Source organism: Erigeron canadensis, chromosome 4 (assembly GCF_010389155.1).
Source record: "Erigeron canadensis isolate Cc75 chromosome 4, C_canadensis_v1, whole genome shotgun sequence".
In the NCBI taxonomy this organism is placed as follows: domain Eukaryota; kingdom Viridiplantae; phylum Streptophyta; class Magnoliopsida; order Asterales; family Asteraceae; genus Erigeron; species Erigeron canadensis.
This window is the reverse complement of record NC_057764.1, coordinates 27883336-27903328: the sequence shown is the minus strand read 5'-3', so window position 1 is coordinate 27903328 and position 19993 is coordinate 27883336. Positions and strand designations below refer to the sequence as shown.

The 19993-nt window shown below is 32.6% G+C and overlaps 1 protein-coding gene across 1 annotated transcript; it reads left to right on the top strand.

Moving 5' to 3' along the window:
* Positions 1-1515: 1515 nt before the first annotated feature.
* Positions 1516-4988, top strand: LOC122595947 (zinc finger CCCH domain-containing protein 17-like). Its single transcript, XM_043768429.1, has 3 exons — positions 1516-1872; positions 2647-2757; positions 3120-4988. Exons 1-3 carry the CDS (start codon positions 1735-1737, stop codon positions 4785-4787), a joined length of 1917 nt encoding a protein of 638 aa, XP_043624364.1. The 5' UTR covers positions 1516-1734; the 3' UTR covers positions 4788-4988.
* Positions 4989-19993: the final 15005 nt, after the last annotated feature.

The following is a 19993-nucleotide window of genomic DNA, read 5'->3' as shown; positions in this document are numbered from 1 at the left end:
TTCAAAACTTACGTTTTGTGTTTTGGTTTTATGCGATTTGCTTTAAAAACCTTGAAATGTCAAAAAATAAAATTAAATTATTTGTTACTTTAGGATGAGATTTGCTGTTCGTATATATCTATAAATAAAATAATAATAAGACAATTTTAGATGTATTATGCTTTTACTAGAATTGAGCTTTGACTGCACTTAAAACGCTTTCACCAAACTTACACTCTATTCTTTAGTTTAAATTAAAAAATAAAATAAAAAATAAGAATGGATAGGGAAAAGAAACAAAAACTCATGGACTTAAAAAGCATTATTGGGACATAAAGAAAAGAAAGGAAAAAATGAATTAAAAGACTTAAAAACCAATTAACCAGTCAGTATCTTATAAGCTTTAGAATGCATTTTCAAGTTTTTTTAAATGATAAGAAAAGAAAGGATTTTAAAATTTCTTTATTTTATATTTTTGAGTTTTTTTTTTAAAGAAAAGAAAGGGGAAGAAAAGAAAACAAGAATGTTTTTGATGTAAAAACTTTCCTTCCATTTTTGGGAGGATTTGGATGAAAAACTCTTAAGTTATGTGTATAATTACCAGTTTACCCCTATTAACTAATAACAACTTTATTAGAAAAAAACATAATTGTAAATTTACAATTTTTTTTCCCTTTTTTTTCTTTTCTTTTTAACTCAAGAATACTATTGATTTTGTACTTTCTTTTCTTTTCTTTACTTTTTCATGTAACTCGAGAATGATTTTTTTGATATATAATTTTTTTTCTTTTCACTTCTTATTCAATCTTCTCCTTTCTTATCCTTTAAATAAACTCGAGAATATAGCCTTAGGGATAAAAAAAAAGTAATTATACAGCATGTGAGGTGGTTTTACTTTGGACTGAAATGGTTACCTTTTCTTTTCTATTCTATTCTTTTGCTAAAAAAACTTGAGAATGCAAAAAGCAAATTATCACTTTCTTTTCTTGCTCTTTTTATTGCTAAAACGACTCAAGAATGCAACATTAGAGTATTATCTATACTAACGTATCTTATATAAAAATTGGTGCCCATTAACTTTGGGTGCCCTGCTCTATTGTGTCGATGACACTTACTAAAGGCCGGGCCTGACTGTCGTTAAACACTCGAGCAAAATTTAACGATTGTTAGTTGATGAGGACCTTTATTGTTAGAGTATTTGAGTACAGGGGCATAAGTAGGAGAAGAAACCTCTAACTAAACTGCTCGAAGATATGACATTTAGTCGGGATAAACCTTTGTCCTTTTTGCAGGACTTAAGCGTGCTTTTTACTAGAAGATTTTATTTGTCCTTTTTGTCTTTCTTACGTCTCGAACTCGAAACCTATAACATATAAAACTGGTACTCAACCACTAACCTATATAATAAAATGTCGTTTAAAAAAAAAAAATTCATCGATGAAATTCAATAATACATCCAACAAAAATATTAATTAAAAAAAACAATATAGTTCATATAAGGGAAAGTAACATGAACCATTGGACTTTCTCTTCCACATCTCCTTAAACTAAAACGAACATCATCCATCTATGTTTCTTATTTCTCTATTTTAGGGTTTCAATTATTTTCGTTTTTCCCAAAGATCCAAAACTATAATCTAACCTTTATCTTAAGATCCAATTATTTAAAATTAGTCCAAGATCCCAATCTTGAATTCCAATTTTCACAAAGTTTCGATCTTTATCATTTATTTTATATAAATTTAAAGACCAGCTATGGTTGGTGGTGGTGCTACTTCTTCTCAATTGGTATCTCCGGCACCGGCGCCGGCAATTTCGTCAGAAGAGGATGAGATCTTGAAAAGAAACACTGATTGTGTTTACTTTCTTGCTTCACCTTTGACATGCAAAAAGGTACCTTTTTTTTTTTTATTGGTAAATAATTTGTGGGTTTTATTTATCTTTTAGATCTTGTAGCTATATCTGATTTAGGTATCTTGAATTTATTGTTTCTTGGTTTAAAGTTTCGATCTTGATCTTGAGTTGAGTAAAGATTCAATCTTATTAATATTTTTGATGTGTTATAGCTGTGTGTATATGATATATATGCATAGTTTGTAACTTTGTAGTGTTTCTCTGGTTATTTTGATGATGCAAGTTTATGCCTTTCATACAAAGTAGTAAGATTTTTCGATAAAGGCTAATCAGGGTGAAAGTATTAGTCTTTTTTAATAGTTGGATGGTTATTTTGCTGCAAGTTTATACCTTTTATACGAAGTAATAAGATTTGGCAAAATATTAGATGTTAGTTAGCTCAACTGGTTTAAAATAGAAGTCTTGTAAAGCTTATGAGTTCCGCTGGGTAGCTTATCTTGATCAGGGGGAACTTGAATAGGAATGTATGGTGCCTTACTGCCTTTTTCTTCTTTTTGAAGCTACACTTGGTTACTTGTTTTACGACATACTTAGTTTGTATGTAGTCATTGAGTTTTTAATATCTCATGTTAGCTGCATTTGTAGTTAGGTTTAAGTTTTTGTTTGTATTGTTTTTGTTCTACATTTTTTTTTTTTTGCTTGTGTATCTTATCTTAGATCATGCAGACTGCAGTTCGTGTGATTTAGAATTAAGTACAATTGTTACTCAACATTAAGGTTTGTTCACTCATAAACCTTTTGTTTTGTTTACAGGGAAGTGAGTGTGAATATCGCCATAGTGACGTTGCACGGGTCAACCCCAGGGATTGCTATTATTGGTTAAATGGGAACTGCTTGAATCCAAAATGTGCATTCCGTCACCCCGTAAGTATCCTTGTTTCGTATTGTGGTCAATAAGAGAGAGGTGTCAAAATGGGACCCGGGATTGTAGCATGTTCAAAATGTGTTTATGTTTGAATGGGTGTCTTTTGTATGTGCATGGGTAGTTGTGATTATCCACCCCAAACACTTTTATTTATTTAATTTTTTTTTTTGGGGGGGGGGGGGGGGGGTGGGGTGGGGTGCGCGGTTGGCATTAAAAATACATTTTTTGCTACTTTTGAGTTTTGACCTGCAATTTTATTATGAATCAACCCATTCGTAAGTAAATGGATCAAATTTATGCCACCTTATTGTATATTGATGGATAATTGATGCTAATATCTAATTACGTGCATTTATTTCAGCCACTTGATGGATTACTGGGATCTGATGTTTCGACTCCCATGGGACCTCCCGTACCTGCACCACATCAGGCTCCTTATGTCACCCCGAAACAAGGAGTTGCTTGTATTTTCTTTCAGAAAGGCTTTTGTTTAAAGGGACATTTATGCCCTTTCTTGCATGGGCCACCAAATTCGGTCAATAATAAACCCTCCCAATCCGGGTCAGCTAACCCTGTTTCCAATGCTTCCAAAATGGTTCCTTCTAATCCCGAGAAGCCCATTCAAGAGCAGAAGTTTGCACAACAAGCAACCATTCAAAAGGTAACAACTCTTCCGGCCAGAAATGGTGGTAACGGGGCTGTTGATAAAAAGGTATCACCGCCTTCTAATTTCAGGGAGCCTCCTAGGTACAAACCAGCCAATGTGGTTCCGACACCTGCCATAATAGAACAACCATCCAGCAAACCCAATCGCAGTGGCCACCACGGTTATCATGTATCAGAAAACGATACCATTCGTCGGAAGGATGCTGATGAATATTCAAGAGAACCTTCCCCTGGTTTTGATGTTCTTGTGGATAATGAGCTTGAGGAATCTGAATACTACCATGAAAAGGACGGACCAAGAAGAGCTAGAGGTCAAGATTATGATGTTGACCGAGATATGTATCGTGAGCACCGTGATTATGACCATTTTAATGAACGTGATGGTCATTTTGATGCCGACCATGTTGAAAATCTAGAAAGGAGGCCTTTTCCTAGAAGTGATCGTGAAAACGGGTCAGATCTGCGCCACCGTATATCTAAGCAACGAAGAGGTAATGACAATGGTGTAAGGTCAGTTGTTAACCGTGATTATGACCGTGAAAGTCAAAATCATGTTGACTGGATTCCAAGGAGAGAGAGCCACCACCACCACCGGCCCGATCAGCACCCAGATCAGGGAACTCTGAGTAGCCGACTTAGAGGAAGAATAAAGATTCCTGGCAGCAATGAAAACAACCGGAGGGTAGAAAGGGATATTGACATAGAACGGAAGCATCTTTCCAGGTACTCTCCAGGAAGACCGATGTCCATTAACCAGAGCAGACTTAGAGACAGAATAAAGGGACCCCGGGACATGGTGTCAGATAACGATGCCAAATTTGCAGGGCCAAGAAGATTGTCGGAGCTTAAAAGTGTTAAAAGTGAACATCAGCCAAATAATGAACCATCTCTGGGAAAAAGAAAATACCCAAAAACGGAGGATGATATGTCTTTTGAAGGGCCAAAGCCTCTTAGTGAGATTTTGAAGCGGAAACGAGGGATCAGTATCAGTAACAGTGAAGATCACATTTCTTCTATAAACACACAAGACAATACTCCGAAAGAAAGTGACATTGTATCATCTAATAAAGAGGAGCACAACGCTGTATCAGCTGATCTGGTAGGAGTAATTGAGAATAATAAACCAGAGGATGACAACTCAGTAAATAATGGCCAGATCGAGGTCGAAAATGAAGATGGTTTGATCGATGAAGATGCATTGCTTGATGAGGAGCTTGAAGCGTACGATGATCAAAGAGACGGAGAGTATGATTACGACCAAATGGATGGTGAAGAAGAAGATTATAATTTGGATGAAGGTGAATATATTGATGAAGAGGAAGTAGAAGAATATGAAAAGAAAGAAAATGTGGTGTACTCTTAGAATACAATGAGGTCTTAAGAGGAACGTTGGTTTTGATTGTAGTTTGTGAAAAAAAGGATTAATCTTCTTTTTTTTACCCTTTGTATTGTTATAGATTTGATTTGTATTCTCAAGTATTTATAACTTTTGGCTTTTTGGCCAACATCAGTTTGATCCCAATATGAATGAGCCTTATTAGGGGTAATTTGATTGTTTACTGTATATCGTGTGGTAATTTTCATATCAAATGAATAGAAAGTAGCTCTTGATAGTAATTTCCAAACGCATCGCTAACCATGTCTTTCATGACCACAACTTATATATTGTTAGGGGGGAGGAAGTACCCCTCGGGCTGAGCTTGGTTCGCCGAACCCGATTGGCTACACTGCGCTGCGATCGGGTACCATTCGGGTAGGCAAAATCGGGTAGCATTTTGAGTCTTGAAACCGAGTTTTGGGATCAAAATGTGAGCGTTGAAAAGTTGATCCCCCCTCAACGGTGCTTTGTTTCTTATACTATTGCTATTTTTAATTTTTTTCATTCTTTTTTTCATATAGATACTAAGATACATATATATAGATTTTTTTGCAGGTAGTCTAATACAGAAGGCAACCACTTTCATTTATCCATGTTTTGTACCTGTATATTTATATGTTTTTTTTTTTTTAAATATCCATGTTTGGTCCTTTTATTTTAAAGTTAATATTCTTTAGTTTGTTTTAATATCTATATGTATTTATTAAAAGAGTAGTTAACCGAGCGTTTTTAGACACTCTTCAAACCTAAAACTATCTTCAAGTAGGATTCTATCTTACATGGCATCTCCATATTTTTTTAACAATATTTGACCATTAATTATTAAATACAAACTACATATATATATGTAAAATTGAGGAATCAAATCCCTTACATGGAAGTAAAAAACCGTATAGAGAAAACAAAATCATTGCATCCATCAAGTTATATATTATCAAATATTTTATTATAGGAATTTTAATATTTCAAACTACATAGATGATATTACAAATCAAAACATCACACCAATATCCACTCTAATATGAAATCACATATTTTTTTCATCGTTCTACACAATAAAATTAAATCTGTCAGTTTTTTTTAGTGATTCTTAAATATATTTATTATTCTTTAGGTTTTATTTTCTTAGTTTTAGTTGATTCATAATGTGTATATGTGTTTTGAAATTTTAATAATGAAACAGGGTCCTAATTTTTATGAAAAGTGAGTTATTATATTTATGTGAATCGGTATATAACTCTTCTCGATATACCCTTATTTTTGTCAGGTTCAGTCTTTTCATGAATGTTCGGTTTATTGATGTTACGGATTATACAAATTTGTTTCTTTCACGGGTAGTAATTGTTTTTAATAAAGACATTCATGGGTTATGATTATAGTTATTCCTAATCAAATATGATGTTGAGAGAATATACGTAGCCACAAGATACCGTCAACCTTGCTTAAACTAATTCTCCTGATCCAGGTTAGAAAGCAAAACCATTAGGTTTCTAAATATGTTCAATTAAGTTTTTTTTTTTTTGGGTTTTTAAATGTTGCTCGCTTTATATTTTATTGATTATCAATGACAATATTGTAGGTTTTAAAAAATCAATTCAACATCCGCACATTATGCGGGTAAAAACCCTAGTTGTTTATATATCTTTCTTATTATATTATAACTATCCTAAAAAGGGCATGAATCGATTTTTGTGCCCGTCTGTTTTTTAAATTTCACTCTGTAATTGGGCTTGCTTTGATTTTAGAGTTCATATCCAATATAGGTTTGGACTTTGGTCTTCGCTGTGATACCAATATTTTAAAGAAGATTAATTTTAGACATATTTCTTTTATGTCTTTCAATATAATATGTTTTTTTTCTTTTGTTTTTTTTGAACATTAGATTTTGATCAGAGCCTTTTTACCCCATATGTGGTTTCTATACCCACCGGGCAGAATGTCATCACGGTAGTTAACCGCCGGATAGATCGTCAAACGGCACAATATCTACGACATTGAATGTCATTTGAGATAAAACCTGTGCTCGAACCCTGATTGCTCAATGAACAAACCTTATTATTCATAATTGTATATGATTATTGGTACCAAGACGGTTGATAAGACTAGAGAGTTCATACCCATTACCATTTTTTTAAAATCTAACAAAAGAGACATGCGTAAATGTATTACACGTTAGTTACCATTTTCGTGCACATAATTTTAAGCAAGATATAAGGTCAAATATTTTGTAATAACATCAAAACAGTAATTTACCTATTATTGGGATACTAAATATTGATACATTTTATGTTCATATTTTAATCCATATAATATCTTTGGGAACACATTATAAATTTATCTTTTGCATACAAGAAACATTATGTTTTCGTGGATAAAGCCCGAGTTACAAAACTAGAAAATGAAAAAAAAAAATTTTTTATTAGATTATCATATGTAGTTTTGGTTCTTATGCAAAATGAGTAGCTCTTACATATGTTTTTTTCATTAACTTCTTTTTATTAATAATAAAATAATTTATTTATTTATTTATTTTCCTTAAATGTATTTTCATATGTTATCCACTCATCCTTATCAACCCTCATATTATCTTCTTAGCATATTGTATCATTATGTAAAAATTATTGAAGTCATATTATATGTACTAATAAAATATCAATGTCATGCATTTTCTTTTTATATCTTCAATTTCATTTTTTTTTTTATTATACTTTGTTATCTTTCTTAATATTGTTATACTTTATCTTTATTAATGCTAAAATCAATATTTCTAATGCAATATATCATTGTTTCCGATAGCACATCATAACTTTATATATTGTAATACACATAAATGTTATGTTCCTGGACCGAAGCCCGGGTTTGAAACTCGTTTAATCTAAATTAGTTTTGTTAACAAATTGAAATGTATAAATTTATTTTTTAATGTTTATAAATTAAATAAAAAAATGTAAGATTGGATATGTTATGCGGGTAAGAATTGGATAGAATTTGGTATTTGTGAGATGGAGGATTTTGATTAGAGAAAGAATTAATTAAGATTGGATACTTGTGGAGTTGTAGTTGGGTACTTACCACTCCCTCCCCCTTTTATGTATAAATGTATAATGGAGCCACGTTCTCATCCTACCACATCAAACCAACTTGTACTCTTGTTTGCAACCAAACATACTAGATGTAGAAGTCATTAATTTGACTAACGAAATGGAGTTGGTTTTCGCTTTCATTTCTATGGAGAGTGCATTAATTATTGAATTCAGATGTACAATGTTCAATTCAAAAATTATCGTGCTTATTTTAAAACATTTTTCCTGGCAATTTCAAAATATTGGTTAGAATTATTTGCATCTACAACCGTTTATAAGAATATCAAGTCATATGACTATTAGGGCCTGTATGTTTTATTTATTCATTGAATTATTAAATTGATAAAATGACTTAATGAATTTATAAAGTCGGTATGGATTCAATCAATTTTTTTTCCCAATAAATCAAGTAACTATTATGTTTAACTAATTTAACGAGTTAAGTATTTTTTATTAGCCAAAAATATATCCCGTTTTATATTTAATCAAAGTCAATTATTAGTGATTTGGTCAAGGTTAGTTTATAAACTTTTATATTTACAATTGTGAAATAATTTACTTATTTAGTTAACTAGAGGTGTAAAAAATAACCGATTAACCCAATCGACCCGAAAGTTAACCTATAACCGGAACAGGTTAGGAACCGACAAGGTACAAACTGACTATAGGTTACCAAAAACCGCCAGTTAGTAATCGATTTTCACTTTTTAAACCAAAAACCGATTAGTAACCGGTTAACCGGTTATTTTTTATAATTATAACCGGTTAACTAGTTATTTATTTATTATACATATATAAAAGAGGGATTTAGGGTTCTTATTTGTTTCGGACTTCAGAGTTGTAGCCACCATTGGTGATACCCATTATTGTAAATCGAAACAAACAAAGCCACAACATCAACTTATACCCAAATCGATTGATTCCCAAAATGGAATCCAAGACAGTCGATCGAATATCATTTTCTTCATTCAATCATAGATCTTTTTCTTCGTTCAATCATGATCATCGATTAATATTCATAAAAGACCGTAACAAAAAAAAATCTCTCACAAAAAAAACCTAAATCGATAGATTGAATACACCTCTCACAAAATCGATCGGTTATTAACCTAAATCGATCTTTTTCTTCATCCCAAAAAATCAATCAATTGGTTGCTTTATATATTTTCCATATGGAATGATATCATTTAGATGATTATATTTTCTGGATTGCTCAATTTTCATATTTGTTTCAAATTTCGTAATTTCCAGTTTTTGCTAGGCTTTTAGGCTTCTTCTCCTGTTATTTTTTCCGGTAAACTGGTAGGTTAACCGGGCTTTATAACCTGAAATCGGTTGCATCGGTTTATGTTTTTCCATATAGGTAACCGGTTCTTAACCGGTACTGGTTAACCAGAACCGATACCAGTTTACTAGTATTTACACCTCTAGAGTTAACTAATTATGCATAACCAACAAAAATTACCAAATTAAATTACGTACTGAAAAACCCATGCCGTAAAAGTAAAGCATAACAGATGATTACTAATTCTACAAACATATTCATCGATTTTGTTGCATATCGCGAATAACATGATATTATAAATTTATAATACATTTGGTAATGAATTTTTAAAATGAGTCATATACCTTCACAATGCGGCGGTATAATTAGGGGGCGGAACTCAGGAATCAGGATCGGTAAGGGAGAGAGTCCTAGATTTCCAACCCATTATTTATATGTAATTAATATAAAAGTAATCTCCATTTTTACTCATGTATATATAAATTAGTATTAGTATATTATATAGGGATCATGCTGCAGAAAATAGAAAGCATCTTTTGATCAATTCATAATATTAGTAGTGACCTTTAAAAGTTTTCGTTTTTAGCAATGACATTTCATTTATTCACGTAAACAGTAACATTTGTCACGCGTCGCTGGTGACGTGGGACATTTTTATGATGTGGCAATATTTTACTGACGTGGAATATCTTATTTATCTTTTACTCCCAATTTCATTGCCAAGTCATTTTCCCCAAACTAAAATCACTGTATCGATTTGGGGGGTTTTTATTTAGAGGGGAACTAAACTTATTTCGGGGGGAAATGACGTGGAAACAAAATTAGCAGTAATAGATAAATAAGATATTTCATGTATGTAAAAGATCGCCACGTCATTAAAATTTTCCACGTCAGCTGTACATGTGTTAAATGTTACTGTTTATGTGAATACATGAAAGGTCATTGTTAAATACGTAAACTTTTAAAGGTCACTGCTAATATCGTGAATTGATCGAAATGTGTTTTATATTTTCTGCAGTTATCCCTTTTATATATAGATAAGATAATTATACTCACGTGTATATATAAAGATTTCCAACCCATATTTTTCTTATCTCTTTCTTCACATTACTATATATACTAAAAACCATGCATCTTTTTGCGTGCATCACACATTTTCAACACTTTTAGTCCCTGTCGTTAAATTTGTTGCAGCAATGGTCCTCATCAGCTAATGGATGTTAAGTTTTTCTTGCATCTATAGTCCCTGTCGTTACATTTGTTACAACAATGGTTCCTATCAGCTAACTTTAACCTTTTAACTTTAGGTTTCTTAATCTTTGCCACATAACTTTAACCTTTCAACTTTTGTCACATAACTTTAATTTCTTTTACTTTTAGCAAGAAAATTTTGTTTCATTTAGTTTTTAATCATATATTTTTCTAACTTTTGCCACAAAACTTTTATTTTTTTTACTTTTTATGCGGAAATTTTTAACTTTTAACTTTTTTTGTCACATAAATTTAATTTTTTTTACTTTTTGGCACGAAAACTTTGTTTTATTTAGTTTTTAAACTTTTGTTTTTCTAAATCCTGTCACGAAAATTCATTCTGTTACTTTTTATCACAGAAACTTTTAAACTTTTACTTTTTGTCACATAACTTTTATTTCTTGCACGAAATTTTTGTGTTATTTACTTTTTAAACTTTCGTTTTTCTAACTTTTGTTACGAAAGTTTCATTCTCTTTACTTATTATCACACAAATTTACGAAGTTTTTATTTCTTCTACTTTCCACACAAAAGTTTTGTTTTATTTACTTTTTATACTTTTATTTTTTCAACTTCAGCCACCAACTTTTCATTTTCTTTACTTTTTATCACATAACTATTCACTTTTTAACTTTTGCCACGAAAATTCTATTTTATATAATTTTGCACATGTTTACATGTTACGTAATGTCTTCCGGGGACAAAATAGCGTTACTTGAAATCCGTGCGTCCATGTTTTTCAGCAACATCAGTCCCTGTTGTTTAGTAGTTTGCAATAACAGTCCTCTTTTTTTAATGATCGTTACCTTCTGTTTGAGTTTTTAACGAATTTTTTAGCATTATTAGTCCCTCTCGTTTAATATATTGCAATAGTAGTCCTCTTTTTTAATGGTCGTTAATTTCTGTTTGAGTTTCTAACGGGTAACAATAACGGATGAAAATGAGGTCCTTTTTTCTAACTAAGAGTTAAGTCTTTTTTCTCAAATGGGTGTTAACGATCGTTAGATGGTATTTTATTGTAAGATGAGAGTTACAAAAAGCTAATGCAAATCATGTCCATTTTACTCAAATGAGTTTGTTTATTTGTTTTACGTTTATACTTTTAACTAAAGTTGTCGTTCTTTAAATTGTTTTTGGCTTTTTACAATATATTGTACAAAGTTAATATGGTATCCACGTTTATCTGTCTTTCTATTTTGTACAATTTCTACATTGATTTATATGATATATTCCATTTCTTTTCATATTCACATATAATAGTATAGTTTTAGTATGTTTTCATTCTTTTTTTTCCTCGTTTTGCCACATTTTTTTCCAATTAAACATATATATTTTACATGTGTACACTATTATACATTTTCGGACATGCGTTTAAACAAAAAAAACAAACGAGTCTATCTCCCGTGTGTATAAGGTTTTCAAAAACAACGTTATGTCTCCCGAGGCGAAGCCCGGGTAACGTAACTAGTTTAAAGACCAAATACCAACTTACCAAGTCAAATTCTTTTCATTTCACTGAAATACCATCTCTCTTTGTCCCTTTCTCCCTCAACCACCAATCCCTAACCAATCTTTTCATCTTAATACTAATCATCTTCCATCAAAAGAATCCAATAACCTATTTTACAATCAATTTTCTCACACACGGATGCCCAACCACCACCATTCCGCCGCCTTTTCTCTTTCTCCTCTACTTTCTCCTCCTTCTTCAACCACCGCCAACAATTACTCTTTCTCTCTCTTCTCAGATCCGTTCATCACAAAACCAAACCCTCTGCCAGCTGGCGGACAACCCTCAGTCGCTATTGCTGCCGCAGTGACTTCCACCTACTACTCTTTCTCTCTCTTCTCAGATACGTATATTGGTTGAACGCTTACGGTAGGTGACCGACAGAGGAGGTGGATGGTATGGTGGTATATTGAACAGAAATATGGGGTAAGTATGGTAGTGGTAGTGAGATTTTCGGCTGTATTGTGGTGGTGGGATTCCGGTGGTCGTTGGTGAATGTTGTGGTGGTAGTTTGAAATTGGCTGGATTGGCAGTGGTTGTTGGTGGTGGTTATAAACGGCGGTGGCTGGAGGTGGTTGTAGACGGCGGTGGAGGGTGGTTGTAGACGGCGGTGGTTGGTGGTGGTTATAGATGGCGGTGGCTGTAGGTGGTTGTGGATGGCGATGGTTTTAGATGACAGTGGTTGTAGGTGGTGGTGATTGGAGAGGTTTGGGGGTAAATGAGTAATTATCTATAAAAGGAGATGGATATATTAGGAATTATTTTTTAAAAAAAAGATGGAGCTCTTGCTTTATGAGTAGTGTCTTATATATTAGAAAGGGTAATGATCAATCATTCTAATTGGTTAGCCTAAAAATCTTCCTAATTAATAGAACCCTGACATATGAAAAATCAGAGGGTGAAATTAGGAAAGATAATTAGTAGATTACATATGTTAACAAGCGGATATATTAGGAGGATTTATCATTTTTCATTAGAAAAACATTCAATTTACTATTCCCTCTCTAATATACAGAAAGAAATATGGTAACTATAAGCGACATTTTCTTACATTATGCTACCTATTTGAACCATAATTCTAATTCGACTCTCATCAAAGTTGGATTTGAATTGACGATCGACGAAATTAGATTTTAATAGTGGAGTCAGATTCATATCCATTTAAGTTTAATTTCATTGTTATGTATCTTTATCTTTATTTCTTTAAAAAACAAACCACTCATCTTTCATTTTAAAATGTCATTAAAAAATTTAAAATATCTTTAAATTGCAACTATTTCTTAACTCACACTACATCTAACCAAATTATCCTTAAAGTATTTTCCAACATTATTTATCTAGACTACCTTTTTCATTTTTTTAATAATTTAAATATTTTCATATAATATACCTATAATACTCTTAATGAAATTATTTATAATATATATCCTTTAACCTTTATCATAATTACACTACCTCATTTACATCGGTTACTTTTACATGTTGGACTCACGTAGTTGTGACCTTCACCGATCATATATCAGTTCGATATGATAATTGACAAATAAATGAAATCCTTATGTCGGTAAATATACAATAGGCGTATTTACCATTAATGACATAATATAGGGTTTTCCATTAGGTGATTGGAATTATAGAGAATTATATTGCACACTCATGAAACACCAGGGGGCTAAAGTATAAATGTTCTATTTATAAATAGAACCTAATTAAACTTCATTAGAACTCTTAATCACTTCCTAATCTCTCTTAATTGTGTGTTTATGCTCTCTTAATCACGGCCTAATTACCTAACCGTATAACACCCCATCAAATATACAATCACTTTAATTTGGGAACCAATCTCAATGGCAAGAATGCTGAATCAACTAACAGGTTCCACAGGATCTTCAGGTTAGTAATTATTAATCATGTTTACATTATATTTATTAATACGAATCATTTATGTTGCTAAAAGGAGAAATAGAACCTTAATGGACATGGTGACAAGTATGTTTGTCAACACTAACCTACCTACTATCTTTTGGACTGAGGCTTTACGCACAGCTGTTTATATACTCAATAAGAGTTCCGTCAGAATCTGTCTCGAAGATTCTTGTACAGAAAGGAAACCGAGTCTAAAATATATAAACGTATGAATCTATACTGCCAAAGCATAACTCTATAACCTTAACTTAAAGAAACTGGATCCTAAATTCCTTACTTGTTTCTTTATCGGTTATTAGTTTTGCTGTCTTTCCTACACTACTAGCATTATTGACACGCATTATGCCACGTTTGTTGAGAACTAAGAGATCAGTGGGAGCACGACAAATCATAACTTAAGATTTGCAGGAAGTACAAGAAGCGGGGGGAACCACTCGTCGGTTATTATTACTCCTCCGATAACTCCTCTTGTACTCAACGCTGCTCCTAATATCACTGATCCACCTTCTCCTAATCAAAATCTTCCTAATCAAGATACTACTAATGATAAAGCATCTTATTACTAATGCTAAAGCATCTTCCTTACTGAACCTGATAATCAACTCAAGAGATCATCTAGGTCATGTAAAGGCCATAACTTTTGATGATTTCATAACTTATTTAACAGAAGTTGAGGACATTGGAAATCTTATTGATCCTATTCCTTATCAAGAAGCCATTAAAGCAAACAGGCCACTTAGTAGTGGAATGAAGCCATGATTTGAAAGCTTAATTCCATATAGCATAATGGCTGGTTGCGATGGGCTTTACTGAAAAGGAAGGAATCGATTATCAAGAGACTTTTTCTCTTGTATGTCATAAAGATTCCTTAAGGATCATCATGGCATTCGTAGCTCATTATGATTTAGAGTTACATTAGATGGATGTCAAGATCACTTTCCTGAATGAAAACTTGCAATAAGACGTATACGTGTGAGCCTGAAATTACATAAGGTGAAGAGCACATGGTCTGCAAGTTGAATAAGTCCAAATACGGGTTGAAACAAGCATCAATAAAATGGTACCTTAAGTTTAATGAAGTCATAAGAGGAAAAGACTTCCTAAAGAATCCAGTGGATCATTGCACCTATCTCAAGATCAATGGGAGTAAATTTACAATCCTTGTTTTGCATGTGAATGAATTTATGCTTGCAAGTAACAACTTGGATATGTTGCATGAGTCGAAGCGTTTACTTTTCGCAGAATGTTGATATAAAAGATCTCGGTGATGCCTCTTATGTCAAAGGTATCGAAATACACTGAGACAGGCGTAATGGTGTTCTGTTTCTTTCTCAAAAGACTTATGTTGAACACGTATTAGAACGCCATAATATGCAACACTACACACCTACTATAGATCTATTAGTAAAAGGAGACGTATGTAATTGTTTCCGAAGTCCAATTATTGAGATTAATAATGAGCAAATGAGGATGATACCTAACTTATATGTAGTTGTGAGCATTATGTACGCTCAGGCCTGTACTCGTTCAGATATCGCTTATATTGCCGGTATGCTAGGGAGTTGACTATCTAATCCCGGATTAGCATATTGGAAAGCGGCTAAAAGATTCTACGATATCTGCAAAGAACCGAAGACTACACATTAAATTATAGAAGAGGTGACAACTTAGAAGTAGTAGGATGTTCTGATTCCGATAAGAAATCTACTTTTGACTATACTTTTATGATTAGCTGGGAGACCTAACTCTTGACGGAGTCATAAACAGAAACTGACTACAATGTCCATCATGATGGTTGAATGCATTGCCATCTATAATACCATGTCACTGGATGTTGTTAAATAATCTGGTCAGTGGACTCAAAGTCGTCAACTTTATTACTAGACCATTGAAGCTTTATTGTGATAACTCAGCTACCGTAACTTGCTTGAACAGTAACAGTTCAACTGACGCTGAGTTGTATCTCGATGCAAAGTTTCTGTTTGTACGCGAACGGATTGAGGAAAATGTTCTTTGTATTGAGTACATAAGTACACATAATATGCTAATGGATCCAATGACCAAAGGTCTTCCTCCTAAAATCTTTGTAGGACACATGTCGAAGATGAGGCTTACTAAAAGACCCATTATGATAGCATGTTGTACTTATTGGTCATTATTATCTTAATAAAAATTTTCCTCTATATTCAGATTTTGTTTGTCTATTAGTTACACTTTGAGCTCATAACAGTGTATAGACATTATTTAACAAAATTTGTCTTAGTCAATTGATCATTGCTTATTAGTTTTAAATTTGAGTCATAGTTTGACTAGTGGGGGTCCTGAGTTGATGTTCTTCTCTACGACTGTACTTATTGGCTATGATTTCGGTTTAAAACAAAATGAGTATTATCCCGGCCGGATTAACTGTGATACTCATAGATAAATGATCGCTTGGTCAAGTGGGAGAATGTTGGACTCACGTAGTTGTGACCTTCACCGATCATATATCAGTCCGATATGATAATTGACAAATAAATGAAATCCATATGTCGGTAAATATACGATGGGCGTATTTACCATTAATGACATAATATAGGGTTTCCCATTAGGTGATTGGAATTATAGATAATTATATTGCACACTCATGAAACACTAGGGGGCTAAAGTATAAATGTTATATTTATAAATAGAACCTAATTACACTTCATTAGAACTCTTAATCACTTCCTAATCTCTCTTAATTGTGTGTTTATGCTCTCTTAATCACGGCCTAATTACCTAGCCGTATAACACCCCATCAAATATACAATCACCTTAATTTGGGAACCAATCTCAATGGCAAGAATGCTGAATCAACTAACAGGTTCCACAGGATCTTCAGGTTAGTAATTATTAATCATGTTTACATTATATTTATTAATACGAATCATTATTTCTCCAACATTACATACATAACCACACTATTACCTTCTGCGCCGTTGGCACCATCTGTTGTTGCCACCGTCGCCGCTTTTACCCTTTTTGTTCGTGTAAATATATAAGTAACTAAATAATATTGAATCGTGTCTCAATACCGTCTTTTGTTGCATGATAAATACATAAAAGAAAGGCTTAGTTTAACCACTTTTTAATAAAATTACCTTGAAAATTAGAGAAGATATTTTTATAATATATCAAAAACATTTATATGATACTAGTGCTTAGACCCCGTGCGATGCACAGACAGCCCTAAATAATTTTTCTTAATGATTTTACCACACAACTTAATGATTATAGAGTTTTAATATGAAATATAAATATATACCTAGGATTGATGAGAACTCTTTCCTTGTTACATGAACAACAAATCCACATTTTGTTGTCCCTTAAAGCATCAATAATGTCGACTGCATCCATGTAGAGATCGGTCAACTTAACTTCTTGAGAACAGTTCACATATTCCATTGAATACCATAACTGGTCGGTTGGAATAAAACCGATTGTTGCAACAACAACCACTTTATCAAATTGTCAAAATGAAAATGTTTATACATTAGAATGTTAAAAAACTAGTTATAAATTCGAAAGAAAGTTATGTTAAAAAGTAATCTAATCAAAAAAGAAAAATTCACAAACAATGAATACTTACATGTTCGTCCATCAGGATCATCTCAATACTACCTATGTTATTAACATCTCCATATAGAGGTTGCTTCCATAGCTGCAAATTCTAACCGTTATCGTACATGACTTATTATTTGGACGCAAATTTCTAATTGAAACATGGTTTAGTGAAGCCATGCTAAAATTGATCTGTTATGTGTTTACGTTTTGAAATGCCTTAAAACTGAATGGAAGTGGCCTTATATAGACATAGACATGCAAGGAAGTAACCGCCACAAGCAATACACGAACGGTTACATTTTCAAATTTTCAAAAATTTGAACTTTTTGAAAGCATAACTAATCCGTTGTCAAAAATTTGAACTTCTTATAAAAGTAACTAATCCGTAGACCTTCCAAGGAGTAATATTGTAATGATTTTTAGGCTTTCTTGCAATTTTAAGCATGCCACATAAGTAATAACTAACAAATTTTAAAGTGAGATTTATATAAGGTAAGGACGTGTCAGAGTCCATTTATAAACTTTCCAGTTAAGTACACATTAGATTTCCCATAGAAAAAACTTTACAAAATAAGCCATAAACATATAACTACCCAATTCCATGGATACCTTTACTACCAAATTCGTCTTTCTTAATTCTTCTTCTTCGCTCTTCTGACTATCAGTTCGTGCTTTTGGTATGTGTTTTTTATGCTGTTTCATATTCTTGATTTATGTTTAACTTAGGTTATATACTTATATATACACAAAACTTCATGTCTTATCAAAATGATAAATAAAAAGGAAAAAAACTTTTTAAATAAAAGACATTACAGGTTAACCTTAATTTTGATTTAATTCAACCCATTATGATTTGCTTATGATATTAGAGACTAAGGAATAAAGAAAAAGATAAAAAAGTTTTCATTTTTTTTAATCTGGATTGTGAAATGGGGCTGTAGTCTTTCACTAATTATGCAAAATGTGTATTTTTTTTCTTTCATGTTGTAACTAATTAACTGTATTTAGCTTACTAACTAACCTACAAAAGTAGCTAAATAACTATCACATTTGCTTGAAATTGAAGTTTCTCATGTTGATTTAACTTAGCTATATCAGTAAACTCGATTAGTTCCCGATGTTAGAGGATTATTAGTTTTGTATATATAGGGGAATTATGCAGCCTTACTTTCATTACGATAATCCGTTGAGTATGAGTGGTATCTAGATTGTTCCTTTGTTAAGTGTTTTTTTATTTATGTTGTCTTATTGTGTTTCATGTATAATTTTTAAAATTTCTGCAGGCATCCCTCCTGAAGCTTATAGCAGGAAATCATCACATGCATTAATAATCTTTTTTTTTTGTGTGTGCGTGTGTGTTTTTGAACAATAAGTTATTGATTGTAAGTGGTAACTTGTATAATGCAACCGATTAATCTTTTTTTGACAAGTCACTGTATTTTCAAAATGAAATTTGAACACTGAATTTGGCTGTTGCATTAAAGAGTACCTTGCTTATGATCGTTTTTTATGGTAAAAATACTATATAGATCAAAACTATTTCGTAGTATTCCAACTTCCCGAATCTCCGAACATATCTCTAAATTCTTTGTTCATGATAATCTTAGTTGACTCATCACCAGCACCAAATGATGTGTCTTTCCGTAAGTCACTTGTGGGGACTTCCATTTAAGTATAGACTACATCTGTAATAGGCTTACATTTGCTTATCCTATCGAAGGCACTTTCCAATATCTTTTGTTCATCGTGACTCAATACTGTCAGGACAGAAGGAAAGAGATTAGCATACATTGTGTAAGCGGAAGGCTTTAGAGGGTTTTCAATAACAACAATTAGGGAATATCAGTATCCATCGTGTAGGCTGAACTGTTGAAGGCTAGGGTTTATTTCAACAACAATTAGGTGATATCATTTTAGAACTTAAAAAGTTATAATAATAGATGATAGTATGGGCTTTAGCTAGGTGGTAAACAGTAGACTGGACCTTAGTTGCCCAATATTTGTTACCGGTTCACGGATTCTATATCCTTGGAAGCCATATGTGGGAAGTCCACGTGGACTTCCCACGTATGGCTCCCAAGGATACAGAGTCTGTGACCTAGTAACAACATATTGGGCAGCTAAGGTCCAATCCACTGTTCACCAATTAGATAAACCCCAAACTATCATCTATTTTTATAACGTTTGAAGTTTAAAATGATATCACCTAATTGCTGTTAAAATAAACCCTTTAAACTCTAGCATTCAGAGGTTTAGCCTACACGATGGATATTGATATCCCCTAATTGTTGTTATTGAAAACCCTCTAAAGCCTTCGGCCTACACAATGGATGCTAATTTCTTTCCTTTTGTCCATGAAGTATTGAGTCACGATGAACAAAAAATATTGGAAAGTGCCTTAGATAGGATAAGCAAATGTAAGCCTATTCCAAATGTAGTCTATACTTGTTAGAAGGATTCATAAGCTTGTCTAATTTCACCAATGCCTTCTGCTGGATTCTTCCTTCTTATTTGTGCCCAAGATTCCTTACAGTTAAAATAGTTCCTGGTG